At 39.9% G+C, this 21,103-nt stretch overlaps 1 protein-coding gene across 1 annotated transcript; it reads right to left on the reverse strand.

Annotated features, from left to right (window-relative positions):
* Positions 1-7,633: 7,633 nt before the first annotated feature.
* On the reverse strand, positions 7,634-19,182 carry sacm1lb (SAC1 like phosphatidylinositide phosphatase b; the record flags this gene model as incomplete). The annotated part of the gene is made up of 20 exons (XM_083902084.1): positions 19,110-19,182; positions 16,115-16,212; positions 15,908-15,982; positions 15,688-15,815; positions 15,305-15,454; positions 15,083-15,142; positions 14,290-14,323; positions 13,462-13,563; positions 13,116-13,201; positions 12,906-12,992; positions 12,579-12,647; positions 12,338-12,417; positions 12,139-12,237; positions 11,771-11,909; positions 11,495-11,564; positions 11,286-11,358; positions 10,719-10,812; positions 8,040-8,132; positions 7,875-7,932; positions 7,634-7,770 (listed from the first exon to the last, which is right to left on the reverse strand). Exons 1-20 carry the CDS (start codon positions 19,136-19,138, stop codon positions 7,634-7,636), a joined length of 1,761 nt encoding a protein of 586 aa, XP_083758210.1. The 5' UTR covers positions 19,139-19,182.
* Between the last annotated feature and the right edge of the window lie 1,921 nt (positions 19,183-21,103).

Genomic DNA, 21,103 nt, shown 5'->3' on the forward strand with positions numbered 1-21,103 from the left:
TTAATGTAGATACAAATTTGTTAAATTGTTCAAACACCTATGGTAAATATACCTGTAATTTGAATACTAGTTTACTCAATGGTAATAATAATATATAGGTGTATAGGTATATAGATATCATTTTTTTCATACCGTGAAAAACTTCTAATTTGTGTCTCACAGTGGGATTAAAGTCCAGCAGGAGGATTCAGGTCCGCCACCCCCCCCCCCCCCCCTCTGTTGCCACTAGAACTGTTTTATTGCCTTTTATTTCTGGGATTATTTTTGAAAATGAGTGTTGATGTTTTGATATATGAAAGCAGAACTATGGCATTTGTCTTACTTTTCGTAATATTAGCTTGTTTGTTTTGTTTGTTTGCTTTAAAAAAGGCTGGCATTCACCACCACACCCTCGGGTCATTTCTATGGACCAGTATTAAAACGTACCGAGCCAAACACAAATGTGACACAACACCACTGTGCATGTAAACTATGTAGATATTGTAATAATATGTCGTGCAAAGACCTTGTGATTAGACGCTCAATAAACATGTGACTTTTCCTTATTTTTGATGATTTCTACTCTACGCGTCAACTGTTCAGGTGTCAGACATGATTCCTTGTCTTCTTCATGTGTCTTTTACTCGAAAGAAAGACGTTGGTGTTCAGAGCGGATCATTGAAAATGGTTTCATTATCACATGACCTAAGTATGGAACTTTGGTCTCAAGATAACAAGTGTTTATATAAGGAGGGAGACGGCGATCCATAGTCTTTTGTCACATTATCTCCCCCATTAAAGTTGACATATGTCGATCACAGAGTAGAGTGGAGTTACAGTACGTCATTACACACAATTAAGGGTCGACCTGTGGCAGTTCCCCCGCTCTGCTCCTGCTCACTGAGGCTTATCTGAAGAGGCATTTTAAGCTTGTTGTTTTCCCTGTGTAGCAAATGTGCCAGAAATAACATTACACTGTATTTGCACAATCTAGGAAAAAAACACACCAACATCCAAGAATCAACACTATACTACACTCTTATAAAAGTGCTAAGTAGAACAGTATAAGGTTCTTCGGCTTGTCCTTATAGGAAACCTTTTAAAACCCTTTATTCAGGAACAGGGTTTTTAAAGGGTTCTCTGGATCAAAATGGTTCTTACAGGAACCATTAGTGTTATCAAGAACCCTTGAAAAAACCTTTTTTTGGGAAAGGGTTTTTCAGAAGCAAATGGTTCCCGGTAGAACCTCAGCCCTTTTGGAACCATTCATTCTAAGAGTGCCTCCTGTGAAAAGTCCATAGCTGACTTTGCTTGACCTATTTTTACGCCACTGTATTTTAACGTTGGTCACTTCGAGAGCTCAATATTTTCTCAGGTGGTACTTGGTATAAAAAGTTTGAGGATAATTGTTTCTCAATCAGCTAATTGGAACACGTCCAGGAAACAGGGATGCAGTTGTAAATGGACACGTCACAGGCGTACGTCATAGGTACTTGACACTGAAAAACGTGTCCATTTCCTCGTGTCCATTTCCTCAATCAATTAATGGACACGTTTTTCAGTGTCAAGTACCTATGACGTACGGTTGAGCGTCACATGCACGTTTTATTACAGCATGAGTTCAAGTCATTAACGGCTTGCTAATATACAGTAATAAAGCCGACTCTCAGTCGTGTCATTCACTCATTCATTCACGAGGGTCGGGTTTTTTAAGACAGTGAGGACAAAGCAGTAGGTAAAGGATGGATGGATGGATATGTACGGTGGTATTGTAAAAAAAATTATATATATATATAAATAGAAACTGTAGGAAGGAGTTACCAGACTTTCAAAGTTCCGCTTTAATTTTAAACCGATGATAAATTGGGGAGTATAATCAAGTTCTGGGTTAGGGTCATTTTATGTACTGGACTAATTGCTGTGAATGACTTTTAACCACCCCTATTTGACTAGAATGAAATAATCCATTGGTGTAGCAGATATGTGAATGTTAGCGCTCAAATCGAGATGTTTCCAGACGTTCTACGCGTTAACTTGCATGTTAATGTTCTGTAGATGTGCCGTTGACTTCACTTGTTTAGACCTCAGATAATCAGAGATGATATAAGCAGGAATTAAAGGTTGTACTAATCCAGCGCAGCAGTTGTACAAGTATCAAATAAAAGCTTTGATGATTTTTTTTTACAGTGTTACAAAGTACAAGGGAAAATGGTGTTTGCATTACTCATAAAACGATACGAGCAGTATAAAGCACTAAATACAGATAGAGGAAGACAATAAGGCTTGGAAGCTACAAAAATGTAATAAAGCAATGATTGTGGAAATGAACTCACATTTACAAGAAGATCAAAACTGTTCAAAACACTGCTATCATTCAAGCGCTCAATCTGATGGATAACAGTGGATAACATCCCGCACTTGATGTAGTAAATCTTAGACTCACGAGGCTTCAGAGCAGATTTCCCCTCTGTGTTCCAGGGAAAGCAGTTGTGCTGCCTTTAAACTCCTTTAAACGTCTAACCCCAGGTTTTATTTTTATTGACCCTGCAAAACAATTGTCGAGTCCAATAGTGTGAAAACACCTGAGTCACTTTGCTATATGCCACCGATTGTTATCTAGAACAATAACAGGCTGGGTTTGTTTTGTGTCCAAGACAAAACAGGCCCATGAACTGACAAGAAGTGACAGAGCTGATGTGCAGCATGGCTTCCTCTGTGTGTAACACAGTGGCAGGTTACGTTTCTTGTCACAGAAGCAGACTATAGGGTCAATGATTTTCCAAGGCACTCCCAAAGCCGTGTGTCATATGTCCGTCACAGTAGCACTGTGACAGCTTCTCACATAAAACTGTCTTGCGGCCTCGATTTTCACGCACTTTCCTCCACTGACCATGTGACCTCTACACACCAGGGTTTCCCAAGGGTTAGGGTTATATACTGTAGATCAGGGGTGTCAAACTCATTTTCACTGAGGGCCACATCAGAATATTGGTTACACTCATAGGGCCAGATGTAACTGTCATACAGAATAAATGTAACTAAATGTAACCAAATATAATGTAAAATAAAGGTAACTACTCCGTAACATATTGCTAAATAACTTTCTGTATTTATTACTTATTCAAGTTACAAATACGATGCATTATAGATGTAACCCGGTCTGCGATTTTGACAAACTAACATTCTGCTGCGATCACAGTCTCAATCTCAATTTCACTCATCGCGTGATGCATATACAATGATTCACTGCGATCTAGTGGGAGGATGCCGTCACTTTGGAGGTAACGCAATCGCAATGCATTGTGGGAAATGTAGTGTGTGGTTAACGCACGCCTGAAAGCAGCCTAGATCTATTTTAACACAGATTTTTTTTAAGACCAATTAATCACTTGCAGGACACATAAAATGAAGTGGCGGGCCACAGCTGGCCCCCGGGCCTTGAGTTTGACATGTGCTGTAGATGGTGATACCTAAATTCTTTGCAACCTTGCACTGAGAAAAACATTGTTTTTGAAGTGGCTGTCAATTCACTTATGAAGTTTGCCATAAAGTGGTGATTCAGATGGTATTACTTTTACATGGAGAGTAATCTCAGTGATTTTAGTCCCGTCTCAATGTGTCATGTCAGTGATCATGCCATGGAAAAATTACCCCAGGTCATAATAGACTTACAGCAGTAAATATGTGCGTAAAATATTGCGTCACATCCTGTTTATGAAAACTGAAACTGACATCCTCCGCAAACTGAAATGATTTTTCCCACTTTTGCTGAGATTTATTATGTGCAGTGGTCAAATTACATTACTCCACCTAATCCCATCAAAACAGGGCTTAAGCAATTGGTGGATGCTCCTTTATACCACATTCTCATGCCCTCACCTGTTACTTATTATTATTATAATATATTATCATATGCTTCAACATGATTATTGTCTGGCATTACACAGCAAGTTGGCAACGGTGTTGCTGCATTATTGCCTCACCTCTTATCTCCTTATCCTTATCTATTTCCTTCTCTGCTCCTTTGTCTGCGAGTGTAACCTGTTACTGATGATGTTTCACGCCACGCAGTCAAGGTACAAAGAAAAACTAAAGACACTCAGTCCGGAGCCCAGCAGCAGCTGCTGTGAGCGACAGTTCGACGCTGCAATCTCACCTTTTTACTGATAAAAACGTCAGGCAACAACAACACACTACTGGCAGCGGTAAATGATTCTGTGCAGTCATCAATCAGTACCATAAGGCAGCAGTGTGGCCTGATATATGAAGGAGGCGAGATTAGAGGAATAGAGGGGAAAAGTCAGACTTCATGTTGAACCTGTCCCACATGCGAGGATTTTTAAATTGGACTTGATTTTTTTAGGTGGTGGAAAGTAATGAATCATCATGATTTATAATGTGATCGTCTTATTTAAGGGTTGACAATTGTATTGTTTCGTTGACATAATCATGTCTGTTAAAAGGACTTTTCAGATTCCTCATCCTCCTCTTCCTCACATATACTTCACACACACTGGTATAGTGAGATTAGATTAAGATGGAGTGAGAAGGTGACTCTAATTAGGTTCCTCGTAACCTATTTTTATTATTATTATTATCTTATTTGTTTAATTTCCGTGCACTACAGGAGTTTCTTTGCTCCGTTCAAATCATTCAAACTGATTCATTTTGTCCAGGTTTGAAAAACTAATTTTTCAGCATTTTCTGACATTTTACAAACCAAACAAGAACTCCATTAATCGAGAAAATAAATGAAAATAATTGTTAGTTGCAGTCCTACTTTGTGTGGCATGTGGTAAATTTGGGATTATTCTCTTACCTGGAGTGTCTCTGATTTATTTTGAAAAATGTATAGGAAGATTTTCTGTTCATGGAGTAATTTGGAAAGCACTTTAAAACTGCCACATATAATCGCTGTGGAACAGTTAACTGAATTACTGCCTCCTTGTATGTTTGACTTAACTGAACTGAAAATGTTGAGCTGTTTAAAGCCAAGTCTTAGGATTTCCTGTGTAAATTAAGGTGAAATAATAATAAATAATTATGAGAGGAACGTGAAGAAATCAAGTGCAACAGAGACTGAAACACGTCGTTTAGCCACTGCAGTGACGCTCAGAAATCGGTTTTATTTAAATATTTATTTTGAGCTCATTTCATTAATACTTTAAGTGTCAAGACTACATTTGTCAGATTTAAACTGTACGTCAGAGAGAGACTAGCAAACAAGAAAAACACAATCATCATCATTCCAACATAAAACAATAATCTGTTTACACAAGTAGTTTTTGCATGAGGCACATTGAGAGAGGAGCATAAAACCACCTTTACAGTAAATACTACATAATTTCTACTGGAATGTCCACTGACTTGACATTGAAAGGTCCAGTGTGTAACGTTTAGGAGGGTGTATTATTATTATTGGCAGAAATTGAATATACTAACCGCAAAGAAATGATTGTATAAGCGTATAATCACTTCTAAATTCTAATGTTAGTGTTCTATTCTTACTAAAGGTCTTTTCTATGTACTTTAGGCAAGGGCCTCCATATTTCTACCGGAGCCAAAACAGCCAGATTGTGTGTTTTGCTGTGGAAGTGGAAGCTGATAAGGCAAACTTTATGGTTTTATGGTCTGTGGATGCACGTGCGGCTTTTCATTGAGGCACATGTTAATTAATGAGACCGTTAACACTGGCTGTGCGGCATACATCTCAAACACAACATGTCCTATTCCTGTTTCACAATAAAGCACTCTTGTTTTCTCGTTCCCTGATTCTTTTCTTTTTTTTCCCCCTCCACTCGAAAGTGATTTATTGTGAAATATGTGCAGCACCAACAGATGTGCTGCTTCTTGCAAAAGAGTCCTGGCATCTCCTTGAGTACAGAGAATATGATATTGAGGTGTGTATATTATATTCAAAAGGTAAACTCTATGTAAAACATAGCAGAAGCTCCACAGCAGCAGGAGAACAGGAGACACACATCGGGTGTGAAATGCATCAGATCAGCGCTGCTGCCGACATCCAGCGTGAAACCGGCCTAATTCTTACACACTGGACCTTTAAATGATGAATGCCTGGACTCTTGAGGCCTTCAGAACATGACACATTGTTGACCGGTCACTGGTCTTAACAATAAAAAAAAAACAGTGTTTAACATTGGCCTCCTTTACACCTGACTTTAGAATGACATCTGTGACTGGATAGCACTTCACCGAATGCATTTACACCTGGTAATAACATGCGTCTCTAGTGTCACATCAAGATCCGATTGCTATCCAATCACGGTCACCCCACACCCACGGTTTCCGCACCTTGGTTGATCAAACTCAATTTGCTCAAATTGAGGGATCAAATGTGCAGACAGCTTTAGATGGGCCACATTTGCCCATGACATCCGCTTTTATTGATTTGCAACACACTCAGCGTCTGGAGTGATTGTCCTTTGGGATCTTGGTCAAAGTCGATCTTTCTTTGGTGAGAAAGAGACCTTGGAATTTGCATTAATTTTCCCAGGCACCACATCGTCATTTGCTCTCTCTTGCTTAACGTTACTCGCTCATGGTTCTGCACGGAATCTCAGGTCAGGAGAGAGACAGTGTCCACAACACCGGTAGTAAATGCTACTCAACATATGTTCTGCGTCGGCCTGCGAAGTCATCAGCGGCGGGAGATGGTGGGAGACATTTACCTCAATATCAACTCCTTTCTTGCACAAAATTTAAAAACTTTCACTGACCCATGTCTATTAAGGGTGATTTTGAAAAGGGCTTTCAAGGGCCTTGAATTTCATATTTGTTAAAACATTCACAAATCCTAGTCACCTCCTCCTCTTCCACTGCTAAAATTTCCAGCTGCAGACCACAGCATCACATCCATCCACTTTGCTTTTCGAAGCAGGGGAAGAAGTCGTGTCCGACGAGCAGAAAACCGACCAAAGCAGAAGAAAGTATTCCAGCTCACGTAGTTGTTGTGGGTGGAGTGGAGATGCATCGGAAACCCGTTGCATTTGTCTTCGTCCACCTCCCGAAGTGGTTTGGCGGATCGGATAAGAATCTGTGTCTTTGCATACAGTACTTCTTATACCTGTACTTACAGGTGGCCAGGTGCTATCCAACTGCAATCCGATTGCAGAAAACACATTTTAATGCCAGGTGTAAATGGGGCCATAGTTACTGTATGTGGAAAAACACATACTGGCAAATGGTAAACATAAAAAGACAAAAGGAGAAATCAACAGTAAATCATTTACAGCTGTGCTGTGTCATCTGATCCCAATGCAGGAGGACAAACGTGAAAATTATTCATCCCACGTTCCTATGAAAACAGGAACAATGAGATCCAGTTCAGACCTACTCCAAAAGTCCAGTGTTCATTAAAACTTGTGGACAGGCGGTTCTGCCCACATGATAATCGCTGCGGTGTGGACAGCAGCAGGCCTGTGCGCTCCCAGTCTCTGTCTTTCCACATTTGTCGTACACGAGGCCTGCCCGGCTGCCCACCGCCATCCTCCACTGCCGCCGCCCCCCCCCCCCCCTCTCTCTGTTAGTAAAGGCTCCAGACACGATGATGCTGATGCTGGGGGTAAAGTGATGAAGAGCTAGTGGATGAGGCGGTGAGCTCGCCAGGGCCTAGCTGCTTTCCACACACACACATTCAGTCCAGCTTCTCCTTCTGGACCAACCGAGGAGCATCTACAAAGTCACGTCCGTTAAACAGGATAAAGCCGCCTGTCAGCACGCTGGCCATGCCCCAGAACAGAACATAGGGCAGAGTCTCTGTCCACGTGTCACCTGAGAAGAAGAATTGGAGGAATCAAACACTTTTTTTTCCATTTAATATGAAATTATTATTAATTTTAAGAGAAATAAACCCTACAGCTGTGAGTTTGCCTTACCAGCCATTAGCAGGCAGATGATGCACATGGAGAATGCCACGACCATGATGATAGGCAGCTAAAAGAGAAGATGACCACGGTAAGACTTAAGAAAAACTAAAAAAAAAACGCGTCAGTCTAGCTGGGCTGAAACTCAGAAACACAGAGTAGTGAGTTCTCTCTTACCGTCAGAAACTTCCAGTCTTTGGGGTCACGCAGTTGGGTGGTCCAATCCGCTTCATCCACAGCATAGTTCCCCAGGAACAAATCAATGGAATCCTGAGTTAAAACAGACCAAGCAATTCCTATTGTTTCATCTGCTCTTACAGCTGCTATAAATAATCTCGAAACAATAAAAAAGAAAAGAAATCATAGTAGCTGTAAAATTTTGGATGAAAAAAAAAAAAACATTTTGTGTGCAGATTTTCTTTGTATAAATCACAACACACAAAATCTCAAGGGACTGTACATAGTAAGTAGACCTTACAACTAGTTTGATGGTTTTTGTTTTTTCGTGTGTTTAAATGGTGACCTACACCTGACGCATTTCTAACAAAAATTCTTGCAATTCTTATCCAAAGAATGGCAAAGATAGATAGAGATTGTCACATGCTGTACAGACTGTAAAGCCCTCTGAGGCAAATACAAGTTGTCTATGTCTTTTCAACTGAAATATGACCATTTTGCACCGCTGAATACAAAAATCACATCCATTTTTCTCAATCAGGTCAGGCTTTTATGCTAATTTGATTTTGAAAAATCCAATCTTCTGACTAAATTGATTACATTTAGCCCAAGCTGTATCCTGGTCACCAAGTTTAATACCAAAATAAGCATACTTTATGAAACTTGTGACTAGATTCATGTTAGGATAATGATGTATTCACCGCAGATGTAGCAGAATACGTCAGGCTTATTTTTGCAAGATCTTCTAGTCGAAGCCATTTCATTCATTTGTAATATATATATTAAAAAAAAAATAGTCATAAGTTGGCACACGCAAAATCCTCAGAATGTGTTTATTGCAAGAAATATAAAAGAATTTTGCATCATATGACGTGAAAATAACCCCCCGCGACCATCTGGTGGAGGATAAAGCGGTAGATAATGGATGGATGGATGGATGACGTGAAAATACCCGCACATGTAAACAAAAACGTAAAAAATGTAGCTCTGTTCAGAAAGTTGACCTGACTGAGCAAAACCAATGTGATTTTTGGATTCAGCACATCAAAACGGTCCTAAATCAACTAAAAAAACTGCAACAATATAATTGGTGTCCACCAGTGTAATTGTTGCAGCCAGCTAATGCAACCATTTAAAAACTGTAAAATTTTCAATATTAATTTAGATGTCCAACCAGATCTAAATAACCAATTTCATCAAAACTCACAAACCATAAATAAATTGTACTACCCGGACTGGTGTTGATGGAGCTCACACCGTCAGCAACGACAGGCACTTTGAAGGTTTGGAACGTGAATCTTATTTTGTTGTTGGTAACATATTTCTATATCACTGTTGACACAGGGATGAAGCAGCCCTGCTCCACATTCAGCATAACTTGCGAATGAATAGCAAGGTGAATGAACTTGTTCAAGTGAATGTGTGTGGGTATAATTCATCAGCGTTGAACCTGGAGGAGTTTCTGTAAAGTAATGCAAGTATTTGTACTGCACACATTTACAGACAAAGTGCTTTATATGGTTATAAAACAATAGCAACAAAGTTACAAAACAGAAAACACACACAGGATAATAACAATAAAGGAAAACCGTAAAGTGTGTAGGACACACATTTATTGCTCAAAAGTTCGATCAAAGATTTAGTTTCCTGTAGCTCTCATACAGTTGAGATGATAATATAACAATACAGTTTACTGCAGTAGTTATTGCCAAATATAAAAGTTGAGTGGGTGCGTAACATGATGTGTAATTACGCATCTTCCTCAAACCTCGGTGCCGCTAGGATGACAGTGATGACGTCATTGTGGTCGACACAAAAACCAAGTTAGAGGCTAAGATAGCGGGACTGGATCGGACGGCAGAGTGCAGATTTTAGGAAGGAGACGACGGAGACCAAAACACAGGGCCGCTCTGGACATCTCTCACAAAGAAAAACATGTTTATTTCATCGGCTCCATCAAGAGCGAGCTCAGGCAGTTATGGTTAACTATCATTGTGTTGTAAAAAGATAAAGGATTTAAGCGTAATTAAAGATAGTTGACTCCTAAATCCTAAAAAACAAACACTACCCGTTGCATAGCTGCCGCCTCTGTTATTTGTTAGTTTTTATTCATATGATTTCTTTAGCACACCCTCTGAGACCATGACAATGTTTCCGGTTTAGCTCGCGGCTACCTGTTGCTAGCATGTCGAGCAACATTCCTAGACTGCCTACTATCCATGAACTTTAAAATATTCACTACTTTAGAGAGCAACAATTTCTGTCTCCTCTGTCTGTCCAAAAGATGGACGGGTCTGAATGTCAGTATGTTATTGTCCCTGACGTCTTATTTTTCTATTTACCGGCTGAATCTTTTATTTCAAGGTTTAAGCCAGAGATGGAAACTTTAGCACATGGACACACCGCTCAGACATGATTGAGATCCAACAAAATGTCATTTTGTCCCAGTTATGCCATGCAAACACACTGAAAGACAGTGCCATAATGGTATAGTCACTGCAGAAAGTCACTCTTTTTTCAGTCAAGCGGATTCTCATTCATCCACTTCACAATTATCCAAACACTTTGAATCAGAAGAAACTGGTCTACAAACAAGCCCAACTGCTCCTGATTTAAAATCTTTGGATTCACCTATGCGGTGACACAATGGTACTCAAATCTACAAAAGTTTGGACCCACCTGTCGGAAACCGTCAGAGAAGTTGTTTTTGTAATATCGGATCATGGAGTTCCAGCCGTCCATCACCAGGCCCCACTGAGTTCTCTTTCCTGTCCTGAAAGAGTAACATGGGGGTCAACAGCAAGCACAAAAACACTCTGCTCCTTCTTCACACCTTTCCTCTAGAATCTCAATCTGAGTGCTGAAGTCAGAAATAACTGATGGCATTCACGATGCCCACAAAAACCTTGTTCTTTCCCTTTTGCATGTTAACTGTACTGATAATATTTTCATATTTCAGTGTGCAATGTCACTTAAAATTGTTTTTTAGCTTCCCAATTGAATGAAAGCTGGACAGAGACGGTACGTCAGATACTAGTGAAAGTCAGGACAACTGCAGGGCAATGTGTCCCCTGTTTCCACTGTTGATCCGATCTAACTTCCCCCCACAACGTATGCAAAGACACACAGACATGAGTTGATGTGAGTTGTAATCCTATACATCTCATGATCTCTACTTTAGCCTGACTTTTGTCATTACAGAAGTAGTATGCACATGTTTAAGTTTAACTGAATGTAAAACATTACCTTGTGAAGTCTGTCTTCAAGGCACCAGTACCAGCGTACTGCTTAGCACAAGCATCTGCATTGTCTGCCCAGGCTACATTGGACAAACAGGAAAGGAGGAGACGGACCAGAAAATGCATTAGCGGAAACGAGAAACCTTCAATGTAGACGGGCCAAGTTATTGATCGTAAAGACACTGCGGAGGCCAGTCTCAGTAAAGGAGGACCTACCGTTTTTGAACATCTTCTCAAAGTCCAACTGTTCCTCAATCTGCTGACCCATGTGCAGGACTCCCATTCTCTGTCAGCAATAAAAAAAAGACACATTTTATAATCTGCTCATGTTGAATACCATTTAATCACAATAGCTCTTGCATTTGCCGACTGACTTCCAAATCAAACATCACGTTTCTACATCAGTACAACATCCCATGTCATACTCATTACCTTGTGCATCTGTGCTAGTTACATCATTTTTGACTCTATGATCCGATTAAAACTCTCTACCTGTAGCTGTGACTGCAGCGACTGTCGAGCCAACATGCTCTGGATGACATTGGTACGGTCCAGGCAGTCCATGCAGTTGCTCCGAAAAGTTCCCTCCTGGTTCAACAGCACTTTCCCATCGGCGTCCACCAGGAAGTACCTGAATCCACATACACGACATTAGAGAGAAGAGTGAGTCATCCAGCTCCTCTAGTGGCCAAGACACTAAACCCCAAATAACCTGTGATGGATGTGCTGGCAGTGTGAGAATAAAAACGTGTTGTACATACACAGTCCAAGCATTGATTTCAAGGGTGTGTGAATGGGTGACTTTCAGTTCAAACTTTTTGGTCGTTAAGATTTGACAAAAATGTAAATCGCACACTGACCCAAACTCATCTTGCATTTCAGCGACCTGGTCCGTTAACATCTGCAAGCGGTGCCACCTCATCCGACTGCACTCCTTATGGAAGTCAAAAGCTATGTACCTGCACAAACAAAAGCATTTAACATAACTTTAGTTCAATCAAATCTGAAGTAGAGTCGATACAAGGAGACATAAACGAAGAGCGACGGAATAGATCTTACTTGATCATGCCATTGCCCAAGCTGGTCACCATCTTGTCAAAAGAAAGCTCCAGAGGTTTTTCGGAGCCTTTTTGGTTAATCTGTCAAAAACGATGAGGAGAGATGTGTATTCTTATCAAAAACCAAGCCATAAATAAAGATTTTCTTTGACTGGTTTGTGTTTAAACAATCTAGCTGGCACATAGATCACATACAATGAGATGTGATAATTAACTTTGTTCTTATCTTTTTATTTACTTACCAAGTTCAAAATGACCTGTCTTCCATAGAGAATAAGCTGTGAGTCAAAGTGTCTTTGGAATCCATCCAGCTATGGAGATAGACAGAGAGAAGTCACACTGCACGAGAAAAGCAGGGTTCCCACACCTTATATTCAAATATTCAAGGACTTTTCAATAACTTTCCAGGACCAATTCAATCACCCATGTCAATTTAGGTTGATTTTCAAAGAGGCCATGAATTGTTTTTTTCATAAACTATCAAGTATTTCAAGAACCTGGAAAATGAGTGAAATCATAAATGCAGAGATCCTCGTTTGGTCTAAAATGTAAAGCTAAAGACAACTTACATGGTTGACTGTTTTGCTGATCTGTGGTTTTGGTTTGTACTTCAGATTGGGCCTCTGGGACCAATAGAACGGGATGGAGCCTCTTGTCTATGAAGAGAAAGGGCATGATGCAAAATAAAGTATATACAAAGCACTCAAGCATGAAGTGACATCAGCACCGCTTACTCTTTGTCTTTGGCAAAACTGAATAACACTTTTGCTTAGACCCACCTGAACAAACGATGCCTTGGCACTGTTGTGCTGCACTATCTGCTCGGTTTCCACATAATTAGCAGCATGACCTTCAGAATCAATCCCTATAGATGAAAACACATAGATCGCTTATTCACCCAAAGTGAACACAAACAAACAAACTGAAATTGGTATCTACAGCATCTTCTGCACTTGAGCGTGGACACCCAACCCAACAGGATCCAAGACCCAATGGGAGCGAATAAAAATCCAGAAACCATTGTCAGGCTAAGGTCGGGTTCGATCACGTCAATTGACATGGTCCTTTCAGTGAGTAAAAGAGGTTGAATTGAAAAAATTGAAAAGGACAGGACTGCAGCATTACCTCTGACGTAGTAGCGGACACCGGCTCTGAAACAGCTCCTCCTGGAGATGATAGTCCACTCAAACATCTTTCCATTGATGAAGCTCGACTTCATGATGATGACTAATCAACACGTGTCAAGAAACCAACAGTACTGACATGGAATGATCAGAGTCAGAGCTCTACATGTTATAACTAGGTCTAATAACTATGACTATGACAGAAAATATCAACTGTCATGCAGACTGTTAAACATGAAGGTTTTTTCTCTTTCTCGTTCTCCTTTTTAAATATTTAAGGACACTTTTAGAATGTACAGAGTTATTTTTCTCAACCTTAAAACCACACTGTCCAAGGACAGAAAGACTCTCTTCTGTGACCATATGAGGAACATGAAGCATCCATCTATAAAGCAAGTTGTCTGTTTAGCATTAGCATGCTACTATTTTGCAGCCAACTTGGGAACCTGGTTCCAAAGGTAAGGTAGCGAGGCTACGATTAGCATTATCGTAGGGCTAACATAATACAAACACTGTGCAACCTCATTAGGCACAACGCAAATTTTAAAATGTTCATTAGTGTAGCTAGCTGTACAGTTACAAAACAGCTAATGCTTATCAGAAATTTTAAAAATTGCGTTATCATGCATTATTATAACTGAAAAATCTTCTTCAGCACCCAATATAGGAATACATACTTCCTAATTTCTAAAAGTCATAAAAGGTACAACTAGAGCAATGGAAAGCTGATCAAATAAAGGCAGTGCTTCACTCGAATACGCGACCACTCACTCATTCAATAAAATGGCACCGCCCGTTACACCTTCATACAACAAAGAGGAAAGGATACAGCCGTGGACAACAGGATACACAAACTTGTGTAACTGTAGGATTAGAGCAGAGATACATGATGGAATGCATTATTCTCATTTGGTTTGTTATGCCCATGTGAATATCGCTTACTCGTCGAAAAATGTATTAAAAAATATATATATTTGAAACTAACACACAAGTTAGTTGAGCCCAGGGGGAAACATGAGACGTTTTAAACTACGACTATCAGCAGCATTCACCACTTTTTGAACTTTGTACTGTGTCTCACACAGATTGGACAAGTATATGTTTTAGAATGAAAGCTTCAATTACATTGCATTAACTGCTTTCATTAAATCCTTTAAAAACAGCTGGATGAAGGTTGCCACTGTGGATTGCTTTACTGGTGATCTTTTCCAGGTGTGATTCACCTGCTTGGTTTAATGCACACGAGTAGAGCTTTAGCACCACCAACTGTTGAACCGTGAAATGAATCTCAGGGCAATTGCCTTGTTGCAGGGACAAAATGACAAAGAAAAGTCTCTCATAACAAGTTTTACAGATGATGCATATTGCAATTATATTTGAAGTGAATTTCAGTTTAATATCAACCAATGTTCTCATTCATGAAACGGTTTGTGTTTACAGTACAAACTGTGAAATGTGCTATGTGCTCAGTGCAGTATTTCAAAATACCATTTGAATTTGTTCACTTCGACTGCCTGGATTTACAAAAGATAAGTACTGGCCATTAAAAAGCTCATATCTATCGTTCTGTGGAATAAAACTTAAAGTGAAAAGCCCCCAAAAAAGAGAACAATTCTTCTTACCTCTGGCTGAGCTATGAATTCCCTCAGTAGGTGGCCATTCCAGACAAAACGCTGGTCTGCCTGGAACAAGGACAGAAAACTTTATTCCACACACATTACATGGTCATATACAGACGTGGACATGGCTGTGACCAACACCTGATCTGATCTGATGCAGCGTTTAATTCCACAGAGAAAACAAGTCATATCGTGAATAAAAGGAATGGAAGTTCTATGTCTAACCCTTTCAAGTAGACTCATCTCCTGAAACTCTGGGCTCGTGTTGGCCAGTCGCTGCAGAGTGTGCGTCAGGTCATAGTCTGTTGCAAAGTAGAAGCCGTCTGTGTGAAGCACGTTGCTGACCATCGACAGGAAGGTTTTGTTGTCTTGCATCTGAAATAAGAGACAAATCCAGCACAAGACTCTGGCTGAGGAAGGGTGGTGAAGTGGAATGATTCTGACAGCAGTTTAAACACCTGGGTGACTTTCCTTTTTGAAGGACCAGTGTATTACAAGGATAGCCTCACTTCCTGGAACTGTTGACCATTTTTTACTTCTGTTTCCAGGGCAGTGAAAAAGCACATTTTCATCATTTAGCAGGTTATTTGTTGCATGCACGAGCCTACCTGGCTGTCTGTCAGATGTAGAATTGTCTTCTTATAAGAGATGATGTCAAAGTCTAGAGCCTTCCACACAGCATGGCCCAGCAAATCTCCCACCTTCTTCTTCTTTGTGATGACAATGAGGTACATGCCTAACACAAGCAGGTGAGAAGAATAAAGAATTCATTACACAGCACTCTATATTTCCATTACTATCACATTTTCTACTGGATATTGAACTGACCTGCCACCAAACGTATGGTCCCCATGAGTCCACATATTGGCCTGGTCTCGGCTGATGCAGGGATGTCCCTCCTCACTGAAAACACAAGAGTACAGAGCAGTGTTTTTATATTCACTCACGTTATATTCAGACCTGTTCACTTTTGCTTTGTGTCGTAAAATTTTATATTAAAATGCACACTTCTGCGGGAGCAAAACGATTGCTTACCTGTGAGAGTCATCTCAGTTGACACCCTGTCAATAGCCAAGACATCCATGGTGTCATCGTCACAGGCCTCTATGTAAAACTTCTCTGGTGTGGTGCGCCTGGTGAGATGTGGAGGACAGCAGTTTCAAAAAAATACACCAAGCATCACAAAACACCATAAGCTATAACAACCACCAGCAGGTGGGGCAAGAGGCATTTATCCTGTCAAACTGCTGAACAAATTAGTTTCTTGAGCAGTGGAATTAACTCTTTGAGGGAGCATCTCTGTGTTTTTTGTCATGCAGCCACCTCTCTTTGCTATAGGGTTAGGGTCGTGTTCTTGTTCTGTTCATGTACTCCATGTTATCAGCAAATCCTCAAAAATAAAGTACATTTATTACGTTTGATGTCTCCTCATGTCAGTGCTGCTCAATTAACTGAGGGAAAACACCTGGCTAAAGAAGGAGTTTACAGCAGACAAAGCAACATTAAGAGATGGCCCATCCACATTCAAAACATACTTTGTGCACTTTGTTCTCTATGTTGTGAATAAACAGAGAAATCCTGCACTTTTAACTTTTGGTTTAACGTTTTGGTTTCTTCAGTTAGACAGATATCGTTGCATCCTAATATTCTTGGTATCATGGAGCATGTATCCTGCAGTACCCCTAAGAGAGCTAGCTCTAGAGGTGACTGTGTAGTTCCTTTTAGAAAGAGTGTCTCTGGTCGAACCACATGTTCTGTTCGCGCTTCTCACACCTGGAATTTAATACCACACAGAAGACGTGCACTCTGGACTCTGACCTCTTTTACCAAACATCTTAAAGTCCAAAGTAGCTATTGGAAGAACAGCACTGTTGCCACAACCCTGCCTAACAATATTGTGTGGTGCACATGTGTTTCAAGAGCCACTAAACTCTTCATTGTTTTTGCTTTTCTTTTTTGTCCTATTGTGTTTCCTCCGACTCATACTAGCCACAAAGGCTAAATATTCTATTTGTTGTTACTGTTGTTTTAAGGATTTTACTATCCTATGTTGTAGACATCAACCTGCCGAAGGGACTAAAGATGGAAATTAGCTGTGTGGCTATAATCTTGCATATTTACATGTATATGTTCATTAAGGGTGCCATATATAAGAATGTGGCCAAAAGCAGTTACTACACTCAAATTCAAAATACCAAGGTCTTTTAGGTTTCGTTTTCTCCACCATTGTAGCTCAGACGTAACTGGAAACCCGCTGTTGCTCGGCAGCTGAGACTCTACTGACTGATGATTTGCATGGTCCGCAAGAGATCTTTTTTAATGGGAATACTTTGTCTGTACTCTTGTTGTTGGTGAGTTCAGTATGTTATATGAACATTATTCCTGAGTCTCTGTGACATATTAGGAGTATTTTATGGCCAGTTGCTTTAGATTTATTACATAATGCACCTTTAATATGTATTGCCCCTGCTTTAAAAAATAAACTTAAACTCAAACAGCATAAGACACAAAAATAAAACAATACACACCATAAGACACAACAGACAACAAATAACCACCAACATACACCATAAAACACAACACACACTAAACATTGGGGTGGGTCAAAATATTGATTTGGTGAAATATCGCCGTCCTTCCTTATGCAATACGACAATCGATATGCCAGGGCAAATATTTTTGATTGAACCAATATAAGAGCTCTAAACTAAACAGTCCCTGACAGTTTCTCTCACTACTTCCCTACTTGATAAGCAGAGCCAGACAATAACGGAGTACATTTACTTGAGTACAGTACTTAAGTACAATTTTGAGGGATCTGTACTTTACTCGAGTATCATTTTTGGGGAGTATGCATGACTTTTATTCAAGTACATTTGAGAGGCAAATATTGTACTCTTTACTCCATGGTCAGATTTAGTTGAGAGACAAAACCATGGACGAACAATGGATGAAGACGCAGCAGGTCCATCCAGCCAGACTATTACAATTTTCTGAACAAGTTAATGATAGTGTTTGCTTCAAGTGTTTACTGTGTTGACCGAAGCAAAACTTCATCACCGCCAGTGATATTACACATGTATGTAAGTTGAGCATTAGTTTTTATGTTCTTGAGTTTGCTGTGCGTTTAACACAGTCAGGTTGTGCCATTGCCTTGTGGGCAAGTGAGAAATGTTAAATAAAGCAACATAAAAAGATGAACATGACTTGATTTTAGTTTCAATTCCTTTTACATTCTTCAAGGTATTAACATTTTTCATAACTCCATGTAGGACGTTGCTATACGTAAATGTAAGCACTATGGCAGTAGTAATGCAATAGTTAGAAAATGTACTCTTGATTCTCAAGTACTTTTAAAAACAAGTACTACAGTACTTTTACTTAAGTAGACATCTGACTGTAGTACTTCTACTTGTACTTGAGTAAAATTTTGCAAGGAGTATGTGTGTACTGTGTCCGCCTCTGTGACAAGACACTAAACAGCCTGAAGCAAACACCAAAGATCACCAAGAAACAGCATAAACAGACACTAAAGTTTAGTGACTAAACGGTGTTAGTTTAGTGACACCATACGACACTAACGCAGCAGCCTGCGGACTGGTTGGACCTGGGGACAAACGTACAGCAAATAGTTCCTCCACCTTCCCGTGGAACAGGTGGAGGCAGATAACAGAGAACACAGCCTCTATGAACTACCAGAGCTAACGCGACTGCACGCAGTGAAAGAGCGCACTTCTATACTGAAGCTTCACTCGGCTCCGTGGACACGGAACAGTCTACATGCTAAATGTCGCAACCCAGGCGGATTTAAAACGGACCGCAAACTTGTGCTCTGTGAGTGAGTGAGTGTATCTGTGTGTGTGTGCGAGTATCAGATTTAGCATGATGAGAAGCAGCGGCTGCTAATAGCACACGTTTAGCTGCTCTTCTGCCCGCCAGGCTCCGTCCTCACAGTCACTGTCCGTGTCTCCGCTCAGCAAAGACGGCCAAAAAAAGCGCCATGGTGTCCACATAAATTGTTTACACTTACAAGTTAAAAGTCTCATAGGTGCTTGCCATCTTTCCTCCCTTCTGACCTCAGTGACGTGTCTTCTTCTTCGTCGTTTGTGACTGGAAGTTGCCTTTTCCTCTTCGTCGTTTTTGTTTTGACACTTAATGGCGGTTTATAGCCACAGGCTGCCACCTTCTGGACAGGAGGACTGAAGTTTCATAGGAATGAACGGAGCCAAAGGGGCGGTGCTCTACTATGAAGGTAGATTTGTGTCTTTATTATTCAATCAAACAAAAGGTAACTTCAATCAAATATGCATATTAAAAAAAGTGTTTGAATGCAAATATACAGTTGAGACTCAAAAAGGTGCATTTGAACACTGTTTTTCTTTGATAGAAGTGAAGGTTTTTTTTTTGTTTGAAGCAACTTTTTTGGGATCGAATAATTAAAACACACGTCCTATCCATAACATGGCCCAAACACAAAAAAGATCCAAAAGTGTTCAAATGCAATTTTTTGAGTCTCAAATAAAAATTGTTGCATTCAAAAGCTTTTTTTTTCTATGATTGAAGTGATTTTTTTTTTTTTTTTTGAAAATATTATTTGATTGAATTATACATTGACACAAATGTCCTACCCATTTTGGCCCAAACACAAAACAACATTACTTCAAAAAAGTTGCTTCAAACAAAAACCTTCACCTTTATCAAAGAAAAACAGAGGTTTCAATAATGATTGAAAATGTCTTGTTTTTTTTCCACAAACCAAAATGATCACGTTTTAATGATTTCTTTGTTAAATGGAGAAAGGAAACCAGAAAAGATTCACATTTAAGAAGCTAAAAAATCAGAAAGCTTGTCTTAATTGTTATAGGGAAAAACTTTGTTTACTTTGTTATTTATATTTCAAGCAACTTTTACGCCACCACATTTCTTAAATAAATTGTGTACTTTTACTCCATAACTGTTTGTCACTCATTACTCCCAAAGAAAATCAGAAGAAGACTTGGTAATGGTCTGTATTTAGAAATACAATACAATAAATGTCAAATACTTTAAGACTTTTACTGAGGTGACATTATAAAAAGTGACTTCAACTTCCACCAAAGTCATTTTCTGGTAAGATTCTTGTGCTTTTCCTCGAGGATCCCTTATAGGTACTACAAGACTGCAATTAATCGTGTAATCATTGCAGCCCTAGTTGTGTAAGAGTTTTCTAACTACAAAAGCATTTTCAAATTTGATAAGTGTTATCTGAAGACCCTTGTGATCAATTATCGACACTGACACTGTTAACTTCACCTGGTAGAGTAATACTCCTCCATGGCCGTGTGTGGTAGTAGGGAGTGTAGTAGTCTGTACCTGTATGACTATTTATTTAGGTTGAAAAACACAGTGCTACACTGCCCACTGTATTACCAACACTCCTCTGACACTGTTTACTCTAATAGGAACAGTCTACTCACACCTCATTTTAAAGTTATGCGTCTTGTACTCCGCGTCCAGGTTTCGTCACAGCACCACCTACTGCAGAGATCTCAAACTCGCGGCCCCCCAATCGATTTCAAGCGGCCCGTCAAGGAATATCAATTTTTTCGAGCCCCAGCAGGAACAAGAGCCTTTCTGCAAGGAGTTTGCATGTTCTCCCGCAGTCCAAAAACATGCAATATGGGGATTCGGTAAATTGGTCATTCTAAATTGACCGTAGGTGTGAGAGTGTGAGTGAATGGTTGTTCGTCTCTATGTGTGGACCTGTGATGGACTGGCGAACTGTCCAGAGTGTACCCCGCCTATTGCCCTATGTCAGCTGAGATAGGCACAGCACCCGCCGCGACCCTCCGGTGGAGGATAAAGTGGTAATGGATGGATGGAAGATAAAATGTCCCCACCCTGAACAAACCTCCATATAAATTAAGAGTTATTAAGTAAGTAATACATGACGAAGAATCATTTGATTTCCATGAAATGATTTATTATTAACTGTTTTCAGCCACACTGTACAGCAGGCTAACATGAGAAATGTTACATAAAACT

Source organism: Microchirus variegatus (genome assembly GCF_963457635.1).
Source record: "Microchirus variegatus genome assembly, chromosome: 1".
In the NCBI taxonomy this organism is placed as follows: domain Eukaryota; kingdom Metazoa; phylum Chordata; class Actinopteri; order Pleuronectiformes; family Soleidae; genus Microchirus; species Microchirus variegatus.